This window comes from Aspergillus pseudotamarii, assembly GCF_009193445.1.
Source record: "Aspergillus pseudotamarii strain CBS 117625 unplaced genomic scaffold BDV38scaffold_2, whole genome shotgun sequence".
NCBI lineage: Eukaryota > Fungi > Ascomycota > Eurotiomycetes > Eurotiales > Aspergillaceae > Aspergillus > Aspergillus pseudotamarii.
Window position 1 is genome coordinate 354,843 of NW_022475016.1, and position 22,135 is coordinate 376,977.

General features: G+C 47.6%; 5 protein-coding genes across 5 annotated transcripts; 4 read left to right on the forward strand and 1 right to left on the reverse strand.

Moving 5' to 3' along the window:
* Window positions 1–68: 68 nt before the first annotated feature.
* BDV38DRAFT_267228 (60S ribosomal uL18 domain-containing protein) lies at window positions 69–3,367 on the forward strand (the record flags this gene model as incomplete). The annotated part of the gene is made up of 6 exons (XM_032056551.1): window positions 69–122; window positions 183–925; window positions 1,243–1,289; window positions 2,110–2,207; window positions 2,395–2,432; window positions 2,506–3,367. The coding sequence occupies 6 exons, from the start codon at window positions 69–71 to the stop codon at window positions 3,365–3,367; spliced, it is 1,842 nt and encodes a 613-aa protein (XP_031919299.1).
* A 702-nt stretch (window positions 3,368–4,069) lies between these two features.
* Window positions 4,070–6,747, reverse strand: BDV38DRAFT_233071 (uncharacterized protein). The gene is made up of 9 exons (XM_032053107.1): window positions 6,608–6,747; window positions 6,530–6,553; window positions 6,362–6,459; window positions 6,108–6,307; window positions 5,893–6,054; window positions 5,559–5,836; window positions 5,044–5,505; window positions 4,768–4,985; window positions 4,070–4,698 (listed from the first exon to the last, which is right to left on the reverse strand). Exons 1-9 carry the CDS (start codon window positions 6,692–6,694, stop codon window positions 4,284–4,286), a joined length of 1,944 nt encoding a protein of 647 aa, XP_031919300.1. The 5' UTR covers window positions 6,695–6,747; the 3' UTR covers window positions 4,070–4,283.
* A 169-nt stretch (window positions 6,748–6,916) lies between these two features.
* Window positions 6,917–12,360, forward strand: BDV38DRAFT_233075 (putative ABC multidrug transporter). Its single transcript, XM_032053108.1, has 6 exons — window positions 6,917–8,572; window positions 8,626–10,161; window positions 10,219–11,163; window positions 11,222–11,455; window positions 11,521–12,274; window positions 12,333–12,360. The coding sequence occupies exons 1-5, from the start codon at window positions 7,484–7,486 to the stop codon at window positions 12,166–12,168; spliced, it is 4,452 nt and encodes a 1,483-aa protein (XP_031919301.1). The 5' UTR covers window positions 6,917–7,483; the 3' UTR covers window positions 12,169–12,274; window positions 12,333–12,360.
* A 1,005-nt stretch (window positions 12,361–13,365) lies between these two features.
* BDV38DRAFT_291979 (major facilitator superfamily domain-containing protein) lies at window positions 13,366–15,087 on the forward strand (the record flags this gene model as incomplete). The annotated part of the gene is made up of 3 exons (XM_032061891.1): window positions 13,366–13,673; window positions 13,723–13,847; window positions 13,916–15,087. 3 exons carry the CDS (start codon window positions 13,366–13,368, stop codon window positions 15,085–15,087), a joined length of 1,605 nt encoding a protein of 534 aa, XP_031919302.1.
* Window positions 15,088–17,554: 2,467 nt separating this feature from the next.
* On the forward strand, window positions 17,555–22,118 carry BDV38DRAFT_63650 (putative cell wall biogenesis protein Mhp1). Its single transcript, XM_032063672.1, has 4 exons — window positions 17,555–17,635; window positions 17,700–17,796; window positions 17,888–20,779; window positions 20,842–22,118. Exons 2-4 carry the CDS (start codon window positions 17,745–17,747, stop codon window positions 21,471–21,473), a joined length of 3,576 nt encoding a protein of 1,191 aa, XP_031919303.1. The 5' UTR covers window positions 17,555–17,635; window positions 17,700–17,744; the 3' UTR covers window positions 21,474–22,118.
* Window positions 22,119–22,135: the final 17 nt, after the last annotated feature.

Here is a 22,135-nt window from a genome sequence, read left to right on the forward strand (position 1 = left end):
GTCTTCGGGAAAGAAAACCAGTCACACAAAGTTACCAGCCACAAGCCCCTTTCAATCAGTGAACCACCATGGCCGAAACCACACGGCCCGTAGGCCTACTTTTCGACATTGGTGGAGTCTGCGTACGCCTCTATGCCAACCCCGAAAGAACGAACGAGCTCATCACTAACCAAGAAAACCAGGTCCTCTCCCCGTTTCAAGCTATTCTCGACTACGAAATCGCCAACAAAATCCCCCCAGGATGGGTAAACTTCAGTATCTCCCGATCTGCCCCCAGCGGCAGCTGGCACCGCCTAGAACGCGGCGAAATCAAACTAGACGCCGACTTCTTCAAAGCATTCAATAAAGATCTCAGCAACCCGGATCTATGGAAGAAATTTCATGAAACACTTCAGAAAAAGCAGTCTACTACTGGTGCTCCATCATCGTCATCACCATTACCCCCCCTCCCCCGACTGGACGCGGAGTTCCTTTTCTGGGAAATGATGCGGATATCCCGGACGCCGGACCCTTACATGGCGCCTGCGCTCAAGAAATTAAAGGCCTCGGGGAAGTTTGTCTTGGGGGCGCTGTCGAATACGGTCGTTTTTCCCGATGGGCATCCCTACAATGTGGATGAGAGTGGAGTGAAGGGGCAGTTTGATTTCTTCATTTCGTCGGCGCATACGGGGCTTAGAAAACCGCAACCGCAGATCTATGAATTTGCGATTCGGGAGATGAACCGGTTGGCGCAGGAGAAGGGGTTAAGGGAGGTTGGGGCCTCGGACATTGTTTTCTTCGATGATATTGGGGAGAATTTGAAGGGCGCTAAGAAAGCGGGAATGAGGACGGTTAAGGTGAATTTGGGACGGACCCAAGACGCTGTCAAGGAATTGGAGAAGATTACGGGGCTTTCATTGTTGGAGGGATCCGATCGGGCGAGATTGTAGAGTATCGCAAGAGGCATTTCTTTCCCTGCTTTCCAATATTTATAGAGATTTAATCAGAATGAAGTCACTAAATGAAAGAAAAGTCATCCTAACAATTTTAAGCAGTAAAAAATAAATATAGATATAAAAATAGATTTAATATTCGCTACGGAGTAAGCTGCCCGCCTCGTCAGGCTGACTCCACTTTGAATGGCATGTTAACTAACAGCAAGCGGAGGCTCAACTGTCAACAGCGATTATATAAATCCTTGTAAGAAAACTTCTGAGATGATATTATATTTTGAGAATATGACGGTTACTTATACATGCCTAGATGCTGCAAGGTTGCTATATTTACTTCTGTCACTGCTGTTTCTGGATGTGATTTAACTTAGGAGCAAACAAGTATAGCTAAAGTTACTATAGCTATAGGAACTGTATGTCTTTCGGTGAAGATGAAACAAGGCTTGGATGAAGGGTAAAATTAGATATATACATTGGCATATAGATTAAGAACTGTACGGAAGACGCCTGAATGAGAACTCTACCTCGGCCATATCGCTATACCACCGAAACTGTCCTCAGCTTATCCCGTGGTTTGTTCAGACTTGGTGCACCGACCATCGGGACCAAGATCAGGGCCACACCACGTCACCAAGCCACATTTATTGTCGACGAATGCTTCAAGGTCTATTATACGATTGTGAGACTGAGCATCACAGTAGAAATTTTTTCTTTAATATCAACTTGAAGTGACGCGGTTGGAATCTACTGACTCCTATCTCATCTCTAAAGGATTTCGAATCATACATAGCACAATGTATACATATATTTATATCACTTATTGTATAGTTGTCACTTGAACCAATCTTTTCTCTCATTTTCTCTCCCCTCACATTCACACTACGCGGCTATCCAACATACTACATACATGCATGATGGGAATGTTATACATATATCTTATGTATAACATTCTCATCATGACTTTATCTTAATACTGGAAATGTCGATATTTTAGATCATAATGCTCTCAGTTGAATCCCACCAATGGTTTTACAATTTGAAGATCATTTGGGCCCACTGCCAAGCCACTAAATCCCGAAGATGGGTGCAAAAATAGTCAGTTCAGTCTTAAAGAACTTTTGTTTCCCGGGCTCGTGGCCAACCTCAGTTCTGCGGCGGGATGCAGAACGGCGCTAAGCGAGAGTCTTCCACAAAAGTCATCCCACCAATTTCCCTTTTCTTTTTTTCTTCAGCCAACATCGACAACTCGGTTCTCAACGGCAAACAGTCAAAATGGTGAGTTTTGCTGTTATCTCAGATGGATGATCACTTTTATTGTGTTATCCAGTATCGCCCTTGACTAGTCTCAATTTTGTCCCGCCGTGGACAAGATTTGTGGGACTGGGAAAACGGGTCTTTGCAAGATGCTTCGGATACACTTTCTCTGAAGCGCAAATTGCTGACTCGGGTGTCTTTCTTGTAGCCCTTCCACAAGCTCGTCAAGAACAGCGCTTACTACAGGTGAGTCTTTCCTACTGATAGATTTTCAAAGAAAAAAAAACCATTATGGACCGAAATGCTAATGCCCTCACAGCCGCTACCAGACCAAGTACCGCCGTCGCAGAGAGGGCAAGACTGATTACTATGCCCGTAAGCGCCTGATCACCCAGGCCAAGAACAAGTACAACGCCCCCAAGTACCGCCTCGTTGTCCGCTTCACCAACCGCGACATCATCACCCAGATCGTCTACTCTGAGATCTCTGGTGACAAGGTCTTCGCCAGCGCTTACGCCCACGAGCTCAAGCGCTATGGCATCACCAACGGTCTGACCAACTGGGCTGCCGCTTACGCCACCGGTCTCCTCCTTGCCCGCCGTACCCTCAAGAAGCTGGGCATTGACGAGCAGTTCACCGGTGTTGAGGAGGCTGATGGTGAGTACGCTCTCACCGAGGCCGTTGAGACCGATGACGGTGAGCGCCGTCCCTTCAAGGCCTTCCTTGATGTCGGTCTTGCCCGTACTTCCACCGGTGCCCGTGTCTTCGCTGCCATGAAGGGTGCCTCCGACGGTGGTATCCTCGTCCCCCACTCCGAGAACCGCTTCCCCGGTTTCGACATTGAGACCGAGGAGCTCGATGCCGAGACCCTCCGCAACTACATCTTCGGTGGTCACGTCGCTGAGTACATGGAGGGTCTTGCCGACGATGATGAGGAGCGTTACCGCGGCCAGTTCCACAAGTACCTTGAGAACGAGGTTGAGGCCGGTGACATCGAGGACCTCTACACTGAGGCCCACAAGGCCATCCGTGAGGACCCCTTCAAGAAGGATGAGGATGAGGGCTCCAAGAAGACCAAGGAGGAGTGGAAGGCCGAGAGCAAGAAGTTCCAGAAGAAGAAGCTCACCCACGCCGAGCGCAAGGCTCGCGTTGAGCAGAAGATCCGTGAGCTTGCTGCTTAAGTGTCATGCTTAAAGCGATAGTCCACCAAAAAGTTTACTTCTCAGACAAATAATAGGGGGAATTAGGTTCTTTCTTGCCAAACCGGCGTTTCTGGGTTTTCTGTAGTTTTCATGATTGTCACGACCTCCTTTGTTATTTCAGGGTTCTTCGGAGCAATAATCGGGTTGATTCCCAGGGAATTTGATTGATCGTTCAATATGCTCCGATGGACCGCGTTCGTAGACGTAGTATTTGTCCTGTACAATGGCCCCAGTAGCCACCATCCCTCATCCCTTCCCTTTTGCCCTTATATATCCTTATCAACCTCCAGTCTTTTCGCTGCTGAACCACTCGATATGAACAGAATTAGAGTTACCAGCCCATAGTATATCAACAGACACAGGGTTAAACCGTCAAGGATGCTTTGGGGACTGCATGGCAGACACGTTGACGAGGCTTGTTCGTCTCGACCAGGATCATGTGTACCAGACTATACATAGTTATGACCTGAAGTCCAGTACCATCAGCATGCCCCTGCTCAATTGGTGGTGATTGGTTTAGTCTGGTACTATAATATTTCCAACACACCAAAAGCACAGGGACGTAAATAATGCATATCGATGACGAAGTCTGACAGCAAACGACTCTATGAAGGCAAAATATATATTTATTTTCGTATAGCATTGAGCGAGCTTCAGAAAAGGGACAATCGCTTGTATCTATATACCCTGACCGAATCATCTATCTAATAGCAATAAGTCGGGAAATTAAGGTCTCTTATAGACAAACCCTTAAGAAAGGCCCCAGAGATCCAAAAGCTCTTCACCAAACAAGAACTCGAGGGGTATAGAAATGATGGGGAAGCTAAACGGCTTGCCAAAATCGAAATCGCTCACAATGTTTAAGGCAACATGTATAAATGTGCAGTTTGAAGGATCATATCTCAGGACTACTAGGACGCCGAGAGTAGATCCACCGTTCGACAAGTAAAATCGTCTCATATGGCTTCTGAACAAGATCTTGCGCCTTGATACCGATACAATTGAGTGTCTGGACCGAGCTAGGGCAGAGCATCAACCCATTAGCTGGTGTCACGCCCGTGACAAGCTGACTGTTTGGCTGAACCTGTATGCTGGACGTGCACAGTTTGACTTGCCGACAAACGTCGTTCAGCGTGCTGACGGCTGCCTCAACCGGTCTGAGTTCCTCGCGCTCGGCTGTCCACTCGACTAACATGGCTCCGAGCCACACCGCGAGGGACATGTCATGAGCGATGGCGGCAGGCTCATTTGTTTCTAGAATATTAGCGAATATGGTAAGGATAGTGATGACCGAGTAGAAAGATAAATAGCTAGTAAGAGATAGAAGGGCCGTCAGCCAAGACAACCTCCGCTCGACTCTTTGCAAAACGACAACGTACCATATCGGCCAGTAAGAGCCTGTCGAGTCAATGTTCATTGCTCGCTTCATGGTTTCAATTGCTCTTCTTGCCGCCTCAAGCGACTGATTCTTGGATGTCTGACTGTTTGATACTGATCTTTTACGATTGAGTAGAATGATGGTGGTGCAAGCGTTTTGGATTAATTCGTCGTAGAACCAGGCACTGTGGCTATGCTTTGCTGCTGCGAGGCTTTCATCCTGAACCATATGAATGTGAGAGTGATATCAACTTCACTAGGCTGTTGCGTCAACTTACTATTTTCCAGTCTGTAAGGGCTGTTTGACTCTCCTTGATCAAGTCCTCTATTAGGTGGTCACATGGCTGTGATCCATTTTGCCGTGCATCATCCATCATATCGAAGAATCGTAGTTTCGCAAAGGCTAGGCGCGTGGCCACCAAGAAATTAATTTGGGCTGATCGATTCAACCCTTCGTTCGGGTTCCACGTGGACAGCTCCGGGAATTTGACGACCATTGTGCTAGGGTGGACAAGGCTCGGCTTGTCTAGATGAAAGCGGAAAATGCAATCATTGTGCACCAAATTCCAGATGCAGAACCGCATCTGGTCTTTATGAGGTGACTGGTCATTGGGGGATGGGCAGTTGTCATTGACATCCGCGTCTAGCAGAAAAAAGCCTAGATTACAGGCTATGCGGTATGCAGAGCAATGGAATTTCCACGAAAGCTCCCTGTCGAAAAACCAATTTGTCGTAAAAATCTTCAACCAGGTTAGGGTCTGTTGGACAGATGTGGCATGATTGCGCGACATACCAAGAGAAGTGCAGCGTAAAGATCTGTGAGCGTAGGTTGTGCCTCGAAGTCCCAGTCTTTAGCATGTTCTAGCAATTTTCTGTATATATAGGAGGCATAGTCTTTTCTCCTGTGACCGAGACCTCGATCCATGAATAAACCTTGCAGAAGAACGCTATAATATACAAGAAGTGCGGATGTGTCGATCTTGACGTGTGGTAGGCCAAACAGGTCAGGAAGACGAAGGAGGAACTCTTTGCTCACAGAAAGTTCAGGGCCCCATGAGAAATCATAAAATACTACGAAGACATTAGCTCGCCAGCATTCTCGTACTGGTGTGGTTGGAAACCCATACCGTTGACCCATTTAGTGGCCATGTTTTTGGTGATGGATGCATCGTCCCAAAGTAAGGCACCACCAGTGTCTGGGCTGAGCACCGGGAAATTTGGCGTGGTTTGCTCGGTATGATAAATGGGAATGTGTTCTTGGACGAAATCTGGAACGAAATCGTAGTTGCCTGTGATACATTATACCCTCTGATTGAGTTCATTAGGATTCAAGAGTATTTACCATTATTCCGAGGGGTTTCTAGGATTTCATTGTGGGAGAGTGCGGATAAATTAGGGAGAGGAAGGCTTCTCCAGTCATCCGCTGCAGGAGACTGAGGAGGCGCTGCTGTCACAGATTGCTCCAATGAAGTCAGGCGTCTGAGGATGTCAGATAATGCTCCATTGAAAGCCCCGTCGTTCTGCCTTGCACGGTACGCGGTCCTGTCAAGGTTAGCACTCTTTATAGTGGTATACGAAGCATGTACTCATGGAGACCTTGATCTTCTGGTTCTTCGACGTCGTGTCGGGTAAACACAGTCGACATTGGATGCGATACATCGATTACATCGTGGCAGCACTTTGTTACAACCGATCTGCGCGGTAGTAGACGTTGCAAGGTAAGCTCTAAAAGTTCTGCGGTATACATCCGTGAAGAGTGGATACCTTTTTCTTTCTACACCTCTCACACTGCCTGTATGTTAGCTCCAAAAATAGGATCCCTGGGCTGGAAAGAGTACCTACTGAAAGGGATTGGTCGGGTAAAGACATCGGAGTCGACATTCGTCCTACTAGGTAGGCCGAGTCCCTAAGTGACGGGCTGGAAACCATTTCATTGACACTACTCCGTAGTACACGGACAAATCTTTATAGTCCGAAAGTCCGAAGACTCCACATAGTTTAAACGATTTTAAAAGGGTCAGCAGGTGTCTAACCCTGAGTGGCATAGGGTTTAATACGAGCCGCGTCTTGCTTGTGGAATCGGAGCCCGCGGACTCCGTGGACTCCCATTAGGGCTGTCCTTACACCCACGCCTCAATATCAAATCTACTTAACTTTGGGCCAAGAGCAATGTATCCGGCCATATGTACTGGAGTCTGGATCCCGGCCTCGATGGGCTTCGGCTCTACCGACACTACGCCGAGATTCATCCTCAGCCCGCCGTGGTGTTGGATATACCATCCAAAGAGGCAGACACCCGATGTACGGTAAAAATCCCTCTCTAAGCAACCCCGACATAGGGGATTCACGCGCTGACCCACTGGCGGAGCTTTCATCTTGGGCCAAGAGTCCGAGTCCGATATCTTGGCCTCCGCTCGCGAGGGTACTCACTTTTGAGTGGTCCAGCTGGTCCACGCATACTGCTAGACATTTTCCGATCGCCATGGATTTCCTGTGGCTTGGCCACTCCAAACCTACGTATAAAAGTAACCCTCTCAGCACATACTTACTCGCTTTTGTTGGTAGATCGACACGAACATCTCTTTATGAGATCAGAAGCTAAGCGGAACATTAATCACATCCGTTATTTAGAGGCAACAGTGACGTTGCCCTCGAGTTGGTCGGTTACTTTTCCCTGTTCGACGCCATTTCTGAGCTCTATAGACATCCAAACTATAGATGATCTCCCCTCGAGGGCATGAGCCACCGCCTCCGCCTCCCTCGGATATGGCCCTCTCTATGGACGGAGGTACTAGCTCAGGGACTCAAACCTACGCAAACAGTCAAAAGTCAGATTTTGAACAGAAAAATAAACTGGGGGAGCATCATGCGGAAATCGACGAACAGCTGACGAATCTAGCGCGCAAACTGACCACAAAATCCGAAAAACTTCATCATCGTTCCCCGTTTGAAGCGAGAGAGGGTGGATGCCTGGACCCCAACAGTCCTGAATTTCGTGCTAGGGATTGGGCGAAAGCTTTTTACAACGCCAGGTATAATGCTGATGAAAACTGCCCGCCACGAGTTGCTGGAGTTGCGTTCAAAGATCTGAACGTTTCCGGGTACGGTAGTCCTGTGGACTACCAAATGAGTGTTGGAAATGCCCTGCTGAAGTTGCCGACTCAGATATATCAGTTCCTTGGCGGAAAAAAACGGAAGATCAACATTCTCCAAGGCCTTGATGGACTAGTCCTTCCTGGCGAACAGCTTTGTGTCCTGGGCCCTCCAGGATCAGGTTGTTCCACTTTTCTCAAAACTATTGCTGGTGAAACCCATGGCTTTCAGGTAGATCCGGCAGCCTACATCAACTACCATGGCATAACTCCGAAGCAAATGTCAACCGATTTCCGGGGCGAGGCTATATACACCGCTGAAGTTGACGCACACTACCCACAACTCTCAGTCGGCGATACCCTGTACTTTGCGTCCCTCGCCCGTGCACCTCGTCACCTTCCGGGTGGCATCAGTTCCCAGGAGTACGCGACTCATCTCCGAGATGTGATTATGGCCATGTTTGGAATTGGTCATACTATCAATACACGAGTCGGTAATGACTTCGTTCGTGGTGTCAGCGGGGGTGAGAGAAAGCGGGTTACGATCGCGGAGGCTGCATTAAGCTATGCCCCATTACAGTGCTGGGATAACAGCACTAGAGGATTGGACAGTGCAAATGCTGTGGAGTTCTGCAGGACCTTACGGACACAAAGCGATGTTTTTGGAATGACCTCGTGTGTCGCAATTTACCAGGCTCCTCAAGCTGCATACAATGTAAGCCCAGGAAGCCATGACAAGGTATTGGACTCTGCTAACAAGCAAGGTAGCTTTTCGACAAGGTTATTGTTTTATATGAAGGACACCAAATATATTTCGGCGCCGCTCATGATGCTAAAGCCTACTTTGAACGACTCGGCTTTCTATGTCCGGAGTCTCAGACAACTGCTGACTTTCTCACATCGATGTCCAGTCCAACCGAACGCATCATCAGACCAGGCTTTGAGAGTCTGGCACCTAGAACATCCGAGGAGTTTGCTAAGCACTGGAAAGAGAGCAATGAACGCCAATCATTGCTACGCCAAATTGATCAGTACGCTAATGAGCATCCCTTTGATGGAGACGATCTTGACCGATTTGCCCAATCCCGGAAGACAGAAAAATCAAAGAACCAACGACAGAAATCACCATATACTCTGTCATACTGGGGTCAGATTCGGCTTTGTATGTGGAGGGAATTGCAGCGTCTCAAAAATGATCCAAGTGTTACCATCGTCATGCTTATTAACAATTTCTTTGAGGCGCTGATAATTTCGAGCATATTCTACAATCTCTCAGGGAATACTTCATCGTTCTTCTCCCGTGGGGCTATTCTATTTATGATGGTTCTCTTGAATGCCTTTTCCAGCATGCTCGAAATCTTGAGCTTGTATGCGAAACGAACAATCGTGGAAAAGCATAATCGATATGCCCTCTACCACCCTAGTGCGGAGGCCATATCGTCAATGATTATGGATATGCCATATAAAATCGTGAACTCCATATTGATGAACCTAACATTATATTTCATGGCAAATCTCCGGCGTGAACCCGGGCCATTCTTCTTCAATTATTTAATCTCTTTCATGATGGTGATGAGCATGTCGATGTTTTTCCGCCTCTTTGCATCACTTACCAAAACCATCCAGCAAGCCTTGGCTCCGTCATCGATCATTCTTATGGCGCTGGTTCTGTATACCGGGTTTGCCATTCCAGTTAGCTATATGCGTGGATGGGCTTCGTGGATTCGGTACTTAAATCCTGTCGCATATGGTTTCGAGGCTATAATGGTCAATGAATTTCACGGGAGGACTTTCCCCTGTGCGTCATTCGTCCCTTCTGGGGTAGGTTACGAAAATATCTCCAAGGACGAGCACATCTGCTCTGTCGTAGGATCTATTCCAGGCTCAGATCTCGTTGACGGCACAGCTTTCGTCAAATCCACGTACGGATATGAAAACAGTCACCGCTGGAGAAATTTTGGTATTATTCTGGCACTCACTGTCTTCCTCGCACTGTGCCAACTCATTGCAACAGAGCTAGTTGCCTCTGAGCGGTCAAAGGGAGAGGTTCTTGTGTTTCGCCGCGGCAGCTCACAAAAAGCCCGGACAAAACAATGCCAGCACGATGAAGAGCGGACACAAGCCCCTGTCATCCAAAACGAGAAGCATAGCGAGGGACCTGACTCGACTATAGGTGTGGAGAAACAGACGTCTATCTTTCACTGGGAAAATGTATGCTATGATGTTAAGATCAAGAGTGAAACTCGGCGAATTCTAGATCATGTTGATGGTTGGATCAAGCCTGGCACTTTGACTGCCTTGATGGTAAGCTACTTTTACTAGAATATTCCCGATCATGTCAGGCTCACAAGCAATTTACAGGGCAGTTCCGGTGCTGGAAAGACTACTCTACTCGACGTGCTGGCTAACCGCACCACAGTTGGGGTTGTTGGTGGCGATATGCTCGTCGATGGCCGACCAAGGGACAGTTCATTTCAACGCAAAACAGGTTATGTACAACAACAAGACCTTCATCTCCATACCTCCACTGTGCGTGAAGCGCTAGAATTTAGTGCTTTGCTCAGACAACCGCCTCAGTATACACGGGAAGAAAAATTGGACTATGTTGAGAAAGTTCTTGATCTTCTCAATATGAGAGACTACGCTGATGCTATAGTTGGTATACCTGGAGAGGGCCTTAACGTGGAGCAGAGAAAGCGCCTTACAATTGGCGTTGAGCTGGCTGCACGTCCGAAATTGCTCCTTTTCCTAGACGAGCCTACCTCTGGCCTAGATAGTCAGACATCATGGTCAATTTGCAATCTGATGGAGACTCTGACCAAGAATGGACAAGCTATTCTATGTACTATTCACCAACCTTCTGCCATGCTGTTCCAACGCTTCGATAGGCTACTTCTTCTGGCAAAGGGAGGAAAAACCGTCTACTTTGGTGATATTGGACGCGAGTCTAGGATATTGATGGACTATTTCACTCGTAACGGTGGCCCTGCTTTGCCACCCGGCAGCAACCCAGCAGAGCACATGCTTGAGGTGATTGGGGCCGCACCTGGGGCTAAAAGTGAGATTGACTGGCCTGCGGTTTGGCGAAATAGTCCTGAATATCAGAATGTGCGCCATGAGCTCTCAAACTTGAGAGCTTTGGCTAATCAACCATCGCCCATTTCTGATACTAACGAAAAATCCAGCTATGCGGAATTCGCAGCTCCGTTCGCGACACAGTTTATGCAAGTTGGGCTAAGAGTCTTCCAACAGTACTGGCGTACACCAGCATATATTTATTCCAAGGTTTTGCTTACAATTGGTTGTGTGAGTATTCTCTCGACGGCCTTATATCTCCACTGGGTTCTAATGAGCTGTTCTCCAGTCACTCTTCATAGGGTTCTCTTTCTTCAAAGCCGACAACACAGCTCAGGGCCTACAAAATCAAATGTTCGGCGTTTTCGTCTTCCTCTTCGTCGTCATTCAGTTGATTATCCAAATCATCCCGTCGTTCGTAACGCAACGGACGCTTTACGAAGCTCGGGAGCGACAATCCAAGACCTATTCGTGGCAAGCATTCGTTGTTACTAACATCCTAGTCGAACTTGCATGGAACTCGGTGAGTCTTACCCTCACATCCTCTGTACGATGCTTGTTGCTCGATCTGACCCTAAGATCTCCTAGATCATGGCTATATTCTGTTTCCTGGTTTGGTTTTACCCCGTGGGCCTTTTCCACAACGCTGAGTACACCGATACGCTGCACTCTCGGAGCACCCTTGCATTCCTCTTCATCTGGGTGACCTTTCTCTTCGCCAGCTCGTTGGCGCACATGTTAATCGCAGGCATCGAAAGTGAAGAGATCGCCTCGAGTCTCTCCAACATTTTAGCTATCATGATGTATGCGTTCTGCGGAATTCTTGCAGGCCCGGGTGCTCTTCCTGGTTTCTGGATATTCATGTATAGAGTCAACCCGTTTACGTACCTAGTATCGGGCTTGTTATCAACCAGTCTCGGTGAAGCACCAATGTACTGCGCCGAAAATGAGTTCTTGTCATTTTCTACTCCCGCAAACTTAACCTGCGGTGAGTATATGCAGGGTTATATTTCGACGAATGGGGGCTACTTGCTTAATTCCGAAGCCCAAGGGGGCGAAGGTTGCCACTTCTGCGCCACAGGAAACACCACCCAGTTTCTGCAAAATGTTCATATCGACTTCTCAACACGATGGAGGGATTTCGGGTTGATGTGGGTGTACGTGGCGTTTAATATAGTTGCAGCCATTTCGCTGTACTGGCTCAGTCGAGTACCCAAGGGTAAGAAGAGCAAATGAAGACATTCATCGTCTTTGGTTTTCTTTTGGCTCTTGCTACGACAAGTCCCTGCTTGGATGCTTACCAACTCGACTGGTCTGCCATTCAGCATTCAAAACCTTCACGGTATTTAATTATAATTTGACAGCTTGTGTTAAAGTTAGTCGATTCTGATTATAGACAGTTCTAGACAGAGAATAATAGATATTGTTCAGACCTTAGGGCAATCTTGTTATTTTTGAGATAGACCGAACAGCATCTTCCGAGCAATAGGCCACCGATCTTCAAGAAAATTGATATAGCGTCATCCCCATCAGAACAGTGTGAGACTTTTTCAGGCCTCAATCGATAAATTTAAAGGCTCGGTTTCCCACTTGGAATCAGGGACACAGCCTTAGTTGACTCCCTACTATTGATAGTCTGTCACTGGGAATCATGTCATGGAAATGTCTTTCTGTTTGTTCTCCCTTATTAGCTACTTTCCATGAAATGCCAACCGTGACAATCAATATAGGATAAACCCCCGCCCCCGTAATGGCCATTCGTAAGGCACTGTGCCTCTAATACAGAGTTCAAGTCTGCCCGAGGATAGCTCACCTCAATATCCAATGTCTATCATTAATACTGGTACCACGTATACAATAGCAAGTTAGTAAGTAGGGACAGTGCAAATAAGGTTGGTGGCGGTGGAGTTTCATCCTCTGGCGCTGGTATTGATTCTACCTCGTCTTGAAGATAGGTCCATCATTGCCAGGGTTGCTCACTGCGTATACAGGCTTTCCCAAACAATGTTCCCCGGTTGCGATGCTCATCAACCGGTTCATTCCTGTTATTTGGTGGAGATCGATACGTCCAAGCTGACAGCCCCAAATGTGACTCTCAAGTGGTGTTTGCTGGGGTCAGTCTCTGTTAAGCTATCAGCTCCACGAGGTCGCGTTTTATTCGGTTACGGTGGCCACATGTGTATGTATAATGACCATTGAAGACACAAGCTTGTGGCTTGGGTGACATCCACAGACAAAAAGGGACCTGACAGAGATGAGCACTGTTCATGCATCAAACCGCATGTACTGTTTCACGACTACTATATGGTTAGAGAGAAAAGTTTTCATGATTCTCCAGTTCAAGGCATGAACAGCGAAAAACACAGACTATCTTCTTTTTACTCTTTTCTTTTCCTTTCTTCTACAAGCCTCCCCCACACTCAGTTCTTCGCCATGAGAAGTTGGATACGAGGAACCGTCTTAGGTGATGCCATTCGTCATTTGCTTGGTTCTCGCTGGTTGAGCTATCCTGAAGACGATCCAACATTCGACTTCCGTCAAGTTAAAAGTGCTCCAGGCGTGGACGAGCATTCCCACAGGGACCTTGAGAGCGGTCAAGGAACCTTTCGATATGTGGAGAAGCTGTGCACTGCGACCAAAGCTGATAAGAGCTTCATAATCGACTGGTATACGCCTGATGATCCAGAAAGCCCCTCAAATTGGTCTCTGGGGCGTAAATCATGGGTGATAATTCTCATTTCGCAAGTGCAATACATTCCTTGGAATCGAACATCTACTGACCAATACTAGTGTTTACACATTCATCGTCTATTGTGGATCGTCCATTTTCATTCCTAGTTATGAGTTCATGATGCTTCGATATGGCGTTTCTATAGAGGTTGTTCAACTAACCTTGGCTCTCTATGTTGTCGGATGTGAGTTTCATCCCTAATTATTTCAATTTGGCCTTATGTCAAGGTGTCAAGGCATTAATTCACAGCAGACGGTGTCGGCCCTTTAATCTTCTCGCCCTTGAGCGAAATCGCTTGCATCGGTCGCAACCCTCCTTATGTATTATCCTTTATACTGTTTGTGATCGTGTCTATTATCCTCGCAGTCATAGATAGCTTTCCAGCCATCGTCGTACTGCGCTTTCTTCAGGGCTTCTTTGGCAGTCCAAGCTTGGCCAGCGGAGGTGCCTCGATCCAGGATATGTTTTCGCTGATTGACGCCCCCTATGGATTCATATTTTGGGTTATTGGGTTTTATTGTGGCCCGGCCTTGGGACCTTTATTGTCAGCCTATGCGGTGACCTCCGACTGGCGCTGGCCTCTGTGGGAGATTGTTCTAATGGGCGCACCATTGCTCCTCGTTATCATCTGTCTGCTGCCCGAGACGTCGCATGAAACCATTTTGCTTCGCCGAGCCCAACGCCTTCGCCGTTTCCATCCAGCAGTTTTGGCCCCAGCAGAAACCAAAAGGCTTGACTTCCAGGCCATATTAATCGACGCATTGATTAAGCCACCTGAAATCGCAGCCAAGGATCCAGCTATCGCATATATGTGCATTTACTCGTCGTTGGTGTATGCCATCTATTATTCATTCTTCGAGGCCTTCCCCATTGCCTACGGCAGTGTATATCAAATGACCCAAACCACGTTGAGCTTGATATACCTCTCCCTCATTGTTGGGTGTGCATTAGCCGCGGTGCTCTATGCAGCGTACCTGAAGTACATTTTTATTCCTCGGTGCCACAACGAAGACCCCAGTCAAGAAGACCGTCTGATTCCGGCACTCCCTGCTGCCTGTTTGCTCGCTGTTGGTCTTTTCATGTTTGCATGGGCAGCTCGACGCTCGGTTCACTGGATTGTGCCTACCATCGGCATCGCCATATATTCTGGGTCGTCATTTGTCGTCTTTCAGGCGATCATCGTCTACGTACCGCTGTCGTACCCACGTTATGTGGCCTCGCTCTATGCGGCGAGCGACGTTACTCGATCCATAACCGCCGCAGGCTTCGTCATGTTCGCGCGGTATATGTACCTTGAGCTGGGAATTGGGAAAGGGGTTACCGTGCTGGCGGGTCTATCGGTTGGTGGTATCTTTGGGATGATTTTTATCTATTTGTATGGCGCGAAGTTGAGAGCGCGTAGCAAGTTTGCCGTTGGGGATTGAATATGGAAGGCTTTGCTGAGGCCTCCGCCCACGTCATTGACTCCATATACTCTCGGCCTGCCTTTCTTCTATAATAAATACACGAACGCATCGAATTGATACCGAGCTGGATATCGTGTCTGTACACTGTCAGGCGTAGATAAACTTTATATTTCGCTGTTCGTGTCCAGCCCTAATAACAAACAGACCAAGGAAAGAATAATAACCATGAACAGTTAGAATGGTTATCTTGTAAAAAAAAAAAAAAAAAGACAACCAATAGAAGGTAGCAGAGTACAAACTGAACCTAACTCAGGATCGTCTATCAATTTCCTTTTCGGGGGTTGCCAGCTGTATCAGGACTGCAACGATATATCCATCCAACTTTGCTGTTGTTTATCATAGGGGAAACTTCAATAGATCTCCAACGCTATGATGTCGCTTGTCGCGGTGTTGTCTTGATTGGTAGCCCTCATGGCCTCACGTGCCGGGCTAGTGCTAACCCGAAATAGTAACACCTGCCCCACCGATCACCTGATCCATCCTTTCGTAGCGAAAGGATCTTCGTACCGTTTGGACTATTACGCCATAGACTGTTCCCGTAGCGCTGGAACTGGAACCACTTGTGTCGAGTGGATTTTGCCAGTGTTGCTGGACATTACAACGTACTCCGGAGCATCTTACTGAGCTGGGTAGTTTTTTCGCGGCTATGCATTACCGAAATTACAGGCTCGTTTCCATCTGTTTCTTTAATGAATTAGTTTTCCTTGTATGAGATTCACGATAAACAAGATACGGAGTATTATCTAAAATTCCTTGAAAAGCTTTTGTATTGATTTCAGATCGGAACAGAAAATTACTAGATCGGATGAAAGCCCAACGAAGCAAGAGAAAACCCTCATTGCAGCCCAGTCAGACATTCTCAAGTGGAGAGGGGAAAAAAAAACAAAAAAAACAAAAAAACAAAAGAGGGGTTGAACAGGACTCGATACTTTAAGAGAAAGAGAAAGTTTAAACGAGATAGATAATATTAACGGCAGATAACTCAACATTTTGGTTAACTCAGGCATTCTCCTGTATTGAAAGGTTCGGATCGTCATACTTTAAACTCAAGTCAATCGTAACCCCCGGAAACGCTGGACGCCACACGGTACCAAACCAGTCTGCGTGGATAGTAGATCTTGATCGGACGAAAACGTTCGACCTTTCGCTACCAATTTTTTTCATGCCTTTCAAACTTCTTCGTCTTCTTCTTCCTTTTTTTTTTTTTTTTTTTTTTTTTTTTTTTTTTTTTTTTTTTTTTTTTTTTTTTTTTTTTTTTATTCACCTATGGTTCGATCTGATATGGTCTTTAGATTGAGATCATGCAATCATGATAATGAAATAAGTTGACTATACGTCATATGCAAAGACTAGGACTGGTTAGTAGTTGCTTGCAGGAGAACTTGTTGCTGGACCAATACGCAGTTGATTATTCACCATTATCAATACCTTCATGCATCTCGTGCCCTAAGAAAAGAACAGCGAGTTTCGAACAAGCTTCTTTGGCTTGTTACACGAGGAGGCATTGCGGTACATTCTGTATGTTATGTATGTACTCCGTACATGGGACAGATAACTTTTCACCGGTCGGTATTCAGTTACCAAACTATATTACAAAGAGGTTAATCATCGACTTTGTTCGCTTCCCCCCTCAGACCACGATGGAGGGTCTCAGCTAAAATCATGGGGCATCGGTAGATGGTACAGACGTGGGTCCTCTTGATTGACCCTATTTTCCAGGCCCACGTATCATTACCATACGCGTTCTAGGTGGTCTTGGCGGTGTGTCGTGTGAGGGAAAAAACAGAATTTACAAGCGGAAACCACGGAAGAGGAAGTGGCAGGCGATTTGACGGTGGCCCGTCGCTTGTGGTGTACAAGGGAGGGGAGATTCAACATGAGATGAATTATGCTTGTAGGCGAGGGATAAGTCGTGCAACATTAAACGTGCATATTGGGACATACAAGTACTGTACCATCAATCAATCATTGAACTTCTTGGGTACTTCTGAGCGTCACCGGTAATATATCCCCGTACCGTACCGTGGTCGTACCAGGATTAGGTAAGGGGAGAAAGCCAGCCCTCCGCAAAGAATTCCTGCAGCGTTCGATAATACCCACTAACTAGTCCGCAGTCGGCCATTCTTTAACTACTTAGTAGCTGAAGTACCATTCATCCCAATTTGCCTCATTCCGCACTGGCCCTCTTCTGCGACTTCTCCTTTTTCTGTGACCCTTTTTACCTACTCCTGAGGGTTTACCCTCGAGGTGTCTTGTTCCTTGTGGACTCTCGTCTGTCACCCGTTCTCTCTGCCGCATTGTCACCAATCGTTTGCTCCGCACCCACCATGATCGCCAGACCTTGCCGTTATGTCATGATGTTATATGTCCACCGTCAGGCCTTGTAATGGTTCATTGGGGAACAGATGCGTCTTTGACTCGACACACCATATTTACGACTTTTACTGCCGATTGTTGAATAGTCTTCTTCTTGAATTGTGGTTGATTCTCAACACCGCGGACCGGAGTATGCGCTTGAACCCGTCCGCCCTGATTCACCTATACATCAACTAATCTGTTGGGCCACGAAGTCATACGATTCGCAATCGACTTATCAGGGTAAAATCTAATTCAAGATGGAGGGAGTTGAGACTGTTGATGTCAGCTGGCTGCATCATACGCAGAAAGGTGATGGCGAACCCGAGTCAGCGCTATACCCACCATGGGGGTTTTCTGTCGCATCCACCATCATTTGCATTGGTCTCTAACGTCCCAGCAGATAATCTTTCTAGGTGCAAATCCGCGTCGTCTATGCACAGCGACAAGTCGAATATTGATACGGAACCCACCGTCGCACCACGAACTAAAGAAACTCCTGTCGAGAGAACCTCGCCACCACCTCCATACGAGCCCCCCAACCCTGCTGCAATACCTACACAGGAGGCGCAAAAGAATGCTCATCGAACTGAGAAGGAAGTGAGATCTGATGATAAGACAACGGATGGGAAGTCGACTGGATCGTCCCCGAATCCTCAGAAAAGTGCCCCGAAGCCAATCGGGAGGAGGAACTCATGGATCTCAACTCTCAGCTCCAAGTTCTCTTCGGGCTCAACGCCCCCGTCACAGTCCAGCTTAAAGAGCCAGCCGACCGTTAAGGCAACCTCGCCTGTTTCAAAACTCGATATGCACAACCCATTTGGAGCAGCCTATTCCCCCAAGGACAAGGACGATGAAAGAAGAGACGAACCAAATCCGTTTGCTTCTACCTCCCCCAAGGGCCCCTCGTTTCTTCAGAATGCCTTTCGGAAACTGTCATCCTCTGCATCGGGCGGATCGAGCAAGTTGGCTACAAATGGCGTCGTCTGCGAGCGTCGCGTTATGAACATTGACCGGGGCCGGGACAGGTGCAAGATTCCAGACTTGGACCAGGCCAAGTTACGACGCGTTGCATTTTGTGTAGATGTTGAGATTGCGGGTATCTCTCGCCGAGAATCCGACGACGAAAGTAGCCCTGCCAATGCCAAATATCGGATCGTCCCAGATATGAATGGAAAATCGAAAAAGTCCGGCACCAAATCGAAAGACAAAGACGAAGGCTCTGCTTTAAAGCATCCACAGACAGTGTTGGCGGATAAAGAAAAGCGGGCTGAGGAAAATATCGCCCCCGGAAAACAGGCTGGTCAATCGGAAGCCAACCCCAGTGATGCCAAAGTGAACGGTGAAGCCAAGGAGCCGTCCAGAAAACAAGAGAAGAAGAAAAGATCGGAGGAGGAAAGGAAGGAGCGCAAGGAGAGGAGACGGAGACAAGCAGAGGCGAATGGTTCCATTCCTCTACAATTAACTGCCGATGATCATGAAGACCATCCCCCCGCGCCTCTGCCCGGTCACCCGCGCTCTAGAACGCAGAGCCACCCGACGACAGACCCCGTACGGATATACAGACGTTGCTGCCAGTTACGGGAGACGCCTGTGCTGAAAAGAATAGTTGATGAAATCTCCGCGCCTTCCTCCATCCTCGCGGAATCTCCAGGAACGGTTGGTGTCCTCGATCTTACCAACTTTCCCATGACCGCTCAGGATATTGCCACTTTCAGTGACTGGCTAGCTGTAGTCCCTGTCCGAAAGATTATTCTGGAAAAGTGTGCTTTGACAGATGACTCGGTGCGGTCAATTCTTGCTGCCCTGCTTTCCACAAAAACAGTGGAGCAGATGAGGCAGAGACGCAGGCGAACAGGAAAGTCAGGTTCTCAGGCTTCGGCAAAAGAAGAGAGAAATAGCGTAGTAGAGAAACTATCCCTCAAAGATAACCCAAAGATCGGCAAGGAAGGGTGGCGTCACATTTGCTTGTTCGTTCACCTCTCGAAATCACTAAAGGCCATTGACCTGTCAGGTATACCACTTCCGAAGACACCTATCACAACACATGATCTGAATGGTCAGCTTTCAAAAACCTCATGTGCTACTGGTTCCGCGGTGGATGTTGCGACTTTATTCGCTAATTCCCTTTCTCGGCGCTTCGGTGATGATCATCTTGAAGAACTCTTGCTGAGCGAGTGCAAACCCACAACAGAGGAGGTGAAGAAGATCTGCGATGCAGCCACGACTCTCGGCTTGAGGAGGCTTGGCTTCGCGAATAACGAGCTGAATCGAGAAGGCTTGGAACATGTTATTCGATATCTTAAATCAAGCAAATGCGAAGGACTTGATCTTGGTGGTAATCCCATCCGAGATCATTTGGACTTAATTACATCGGCGGTTGAAAAAGAAACCAACCTTTACGCGCTGAGCCTTGCCGACTGCGCTCTTACCCCAACTGCCATTAGTCCTTTGCTACAAGCACTGAGTCGCCTTCCTAATCTCCTATTCATTGACTTCTCCCATAATCCAGAGCTCTTCTCCGGCCAGCCTGATGCTCTAGCGACTTTCCGGCGTTTCCTCCCAAAAATGCCCTCATTGAAGCGCATCCATTTGGCTGATGTGAATTTGTCAGCCGACCATGCCATCGCTCTTGCTGAAGTCCTTCCGGAATGCCCTAGATTGTGCCATCTGAGCATCTTAGAAAATCCCGCCATCAGTGCGCTAGCTGCTGCAACAGACTCAAGTAACCAGGAAGAAGCCTGCGCTGTTTACGCCTCCCTAATGGCAGCAGTACGTGTGTCGCGGACGATCATAGCAGTGGAAATCGAAGTCCCGAGTGCAGAAAACAATGAAGTTGTGAAGGCTCTCGCCTCTCAGATCGTGGCCTATTCTCTTCAAAACCTCGAACGAGGTGCTATTGAAGGAGATCTGTCTGTGCCTGGTGACCCGTCCTGTGCACGTGAGACCGTTCCTGTGCCCGAGATCCTGCAACATATTGTTGGCCATGGTGGCGGGGATGAAGTTGGCGAGGAAGATGATGAGCCCGCTCCTGATGAGGACTATGTCATCGGAGGAACCGGTGTGGTTAAAGCTTTGGGGGTCTGTCTTGGTAACCTGGATCATCATATGCCCGGAGATCAGTCTGGCCCACCCAGTGGCACGACAACGCCTAGACACAGGAAGTCCCGGTCTTATGTGGCGAAAAGGCCCCGTGATATGTCGAAGAACTTACTTGAATCCGCCCGGAATATTCGGACCAGGATTCAATCGGCTCTTGTCCGTGAGGATAGAGCCGGCAACGACATTAATTACAGTACGTGCGCACGTTACATCTGTGAGCTGATAATAATGCTAACATTTCTGTTTCTACGTTAGGACGTCTTCAATTCCTTGATTTCACCCTGCATAGGATGATTCAGCGATTCGAGGACGAGTACCCAGAGACGCGGATCATACCACAACCGGTCTTTACAGCTCCGGATTCCAGCTCGCAGAATTCAGGTGACGACGTAAACGGTGGGACCACATTCGGCACTCAACCGATCACCGATCAGGGTGACGAGTGTGCTATTGATGATGAAGATGCCGATCAGTACGCCTTGGGCATATCGCGAGCAAGCTCGATGACTTCTCTTCATTCGCGTGCAATGACCTCCGAAGAAGGTCATGTCCATCGTCTTGGCCAGAACCTTCGCCGCGACTTTCTTAATCCCTCATTCGACCAAGGTGAAGGTGATTCATCTCTCGCCCTAGATGATGCACACATTGCTGCCCTTCGCGAGAAACTCGAACGTTTGCAGGAGGAGCAGGAAGACTCCCATTTTGACGGCGTGGGTGCAGATAAAACGTTCGAGCAGTTAGGCACAACTGTAGAAGAGCTATGGGCAGCTCATAAGCAAGATGCAGAGACCTTTGAGAAATTCAAACAGAGTCAGATTGCGGCTCAAATTAATAGCGGAAAGAGAACCGCATCATCAGGGAACGGCGCTGGCAGCCAAAACAGATAGGACTGAGGCCAAATGACGGTCCTCATTCTGAATGTGGGTATATCCTGCTGCGGCGACTATTTTCTCGCTGCTTTCCGATTATCATTTATCATATATGAACTTTATTGCCGTTGACTGAGCGCGAGTTTCGTTTCGAATGTACTTTAATTTTTCAGTCCTATTTCTGATTTTCCTCCTGGCAATCTCGTGCATAGTAGATGTCAGTTTGTACAGTACATATTCTTCGTCCATGAAACGGCTGACGGCTTGCCGGGCTTTAACTTATACTTTACATAATCCATCGCTGAAGGGCTTTGATCGCAGTATGATATATGGAGTAGAATTCTCTAGATCCGATAAGCACCTTTATCCTGGACTCGCCGCGGATACAATCTCTTAGTGCACTGTTCACTAAACTCGTGAGCATCAACTCATAGCACAAAGGGCTCAGGGATTACGCTGTAGATATTATAGTACTCAAGTTCCCATCATTGATAGTTACAGTACACGTAGCTAGGTATTCCCGATATCACGCAGTTATAAACCTTTAGAGCGGTCAAACTAAATCCGACACATTTAATAAATAGCGCTAAATCTCCCTCAACCATCGGACTCGCTCTCCGCGTGAAGCATCGGAATCAAGCACCGACACATCCAACATGGACCATGATAGTAATACATAA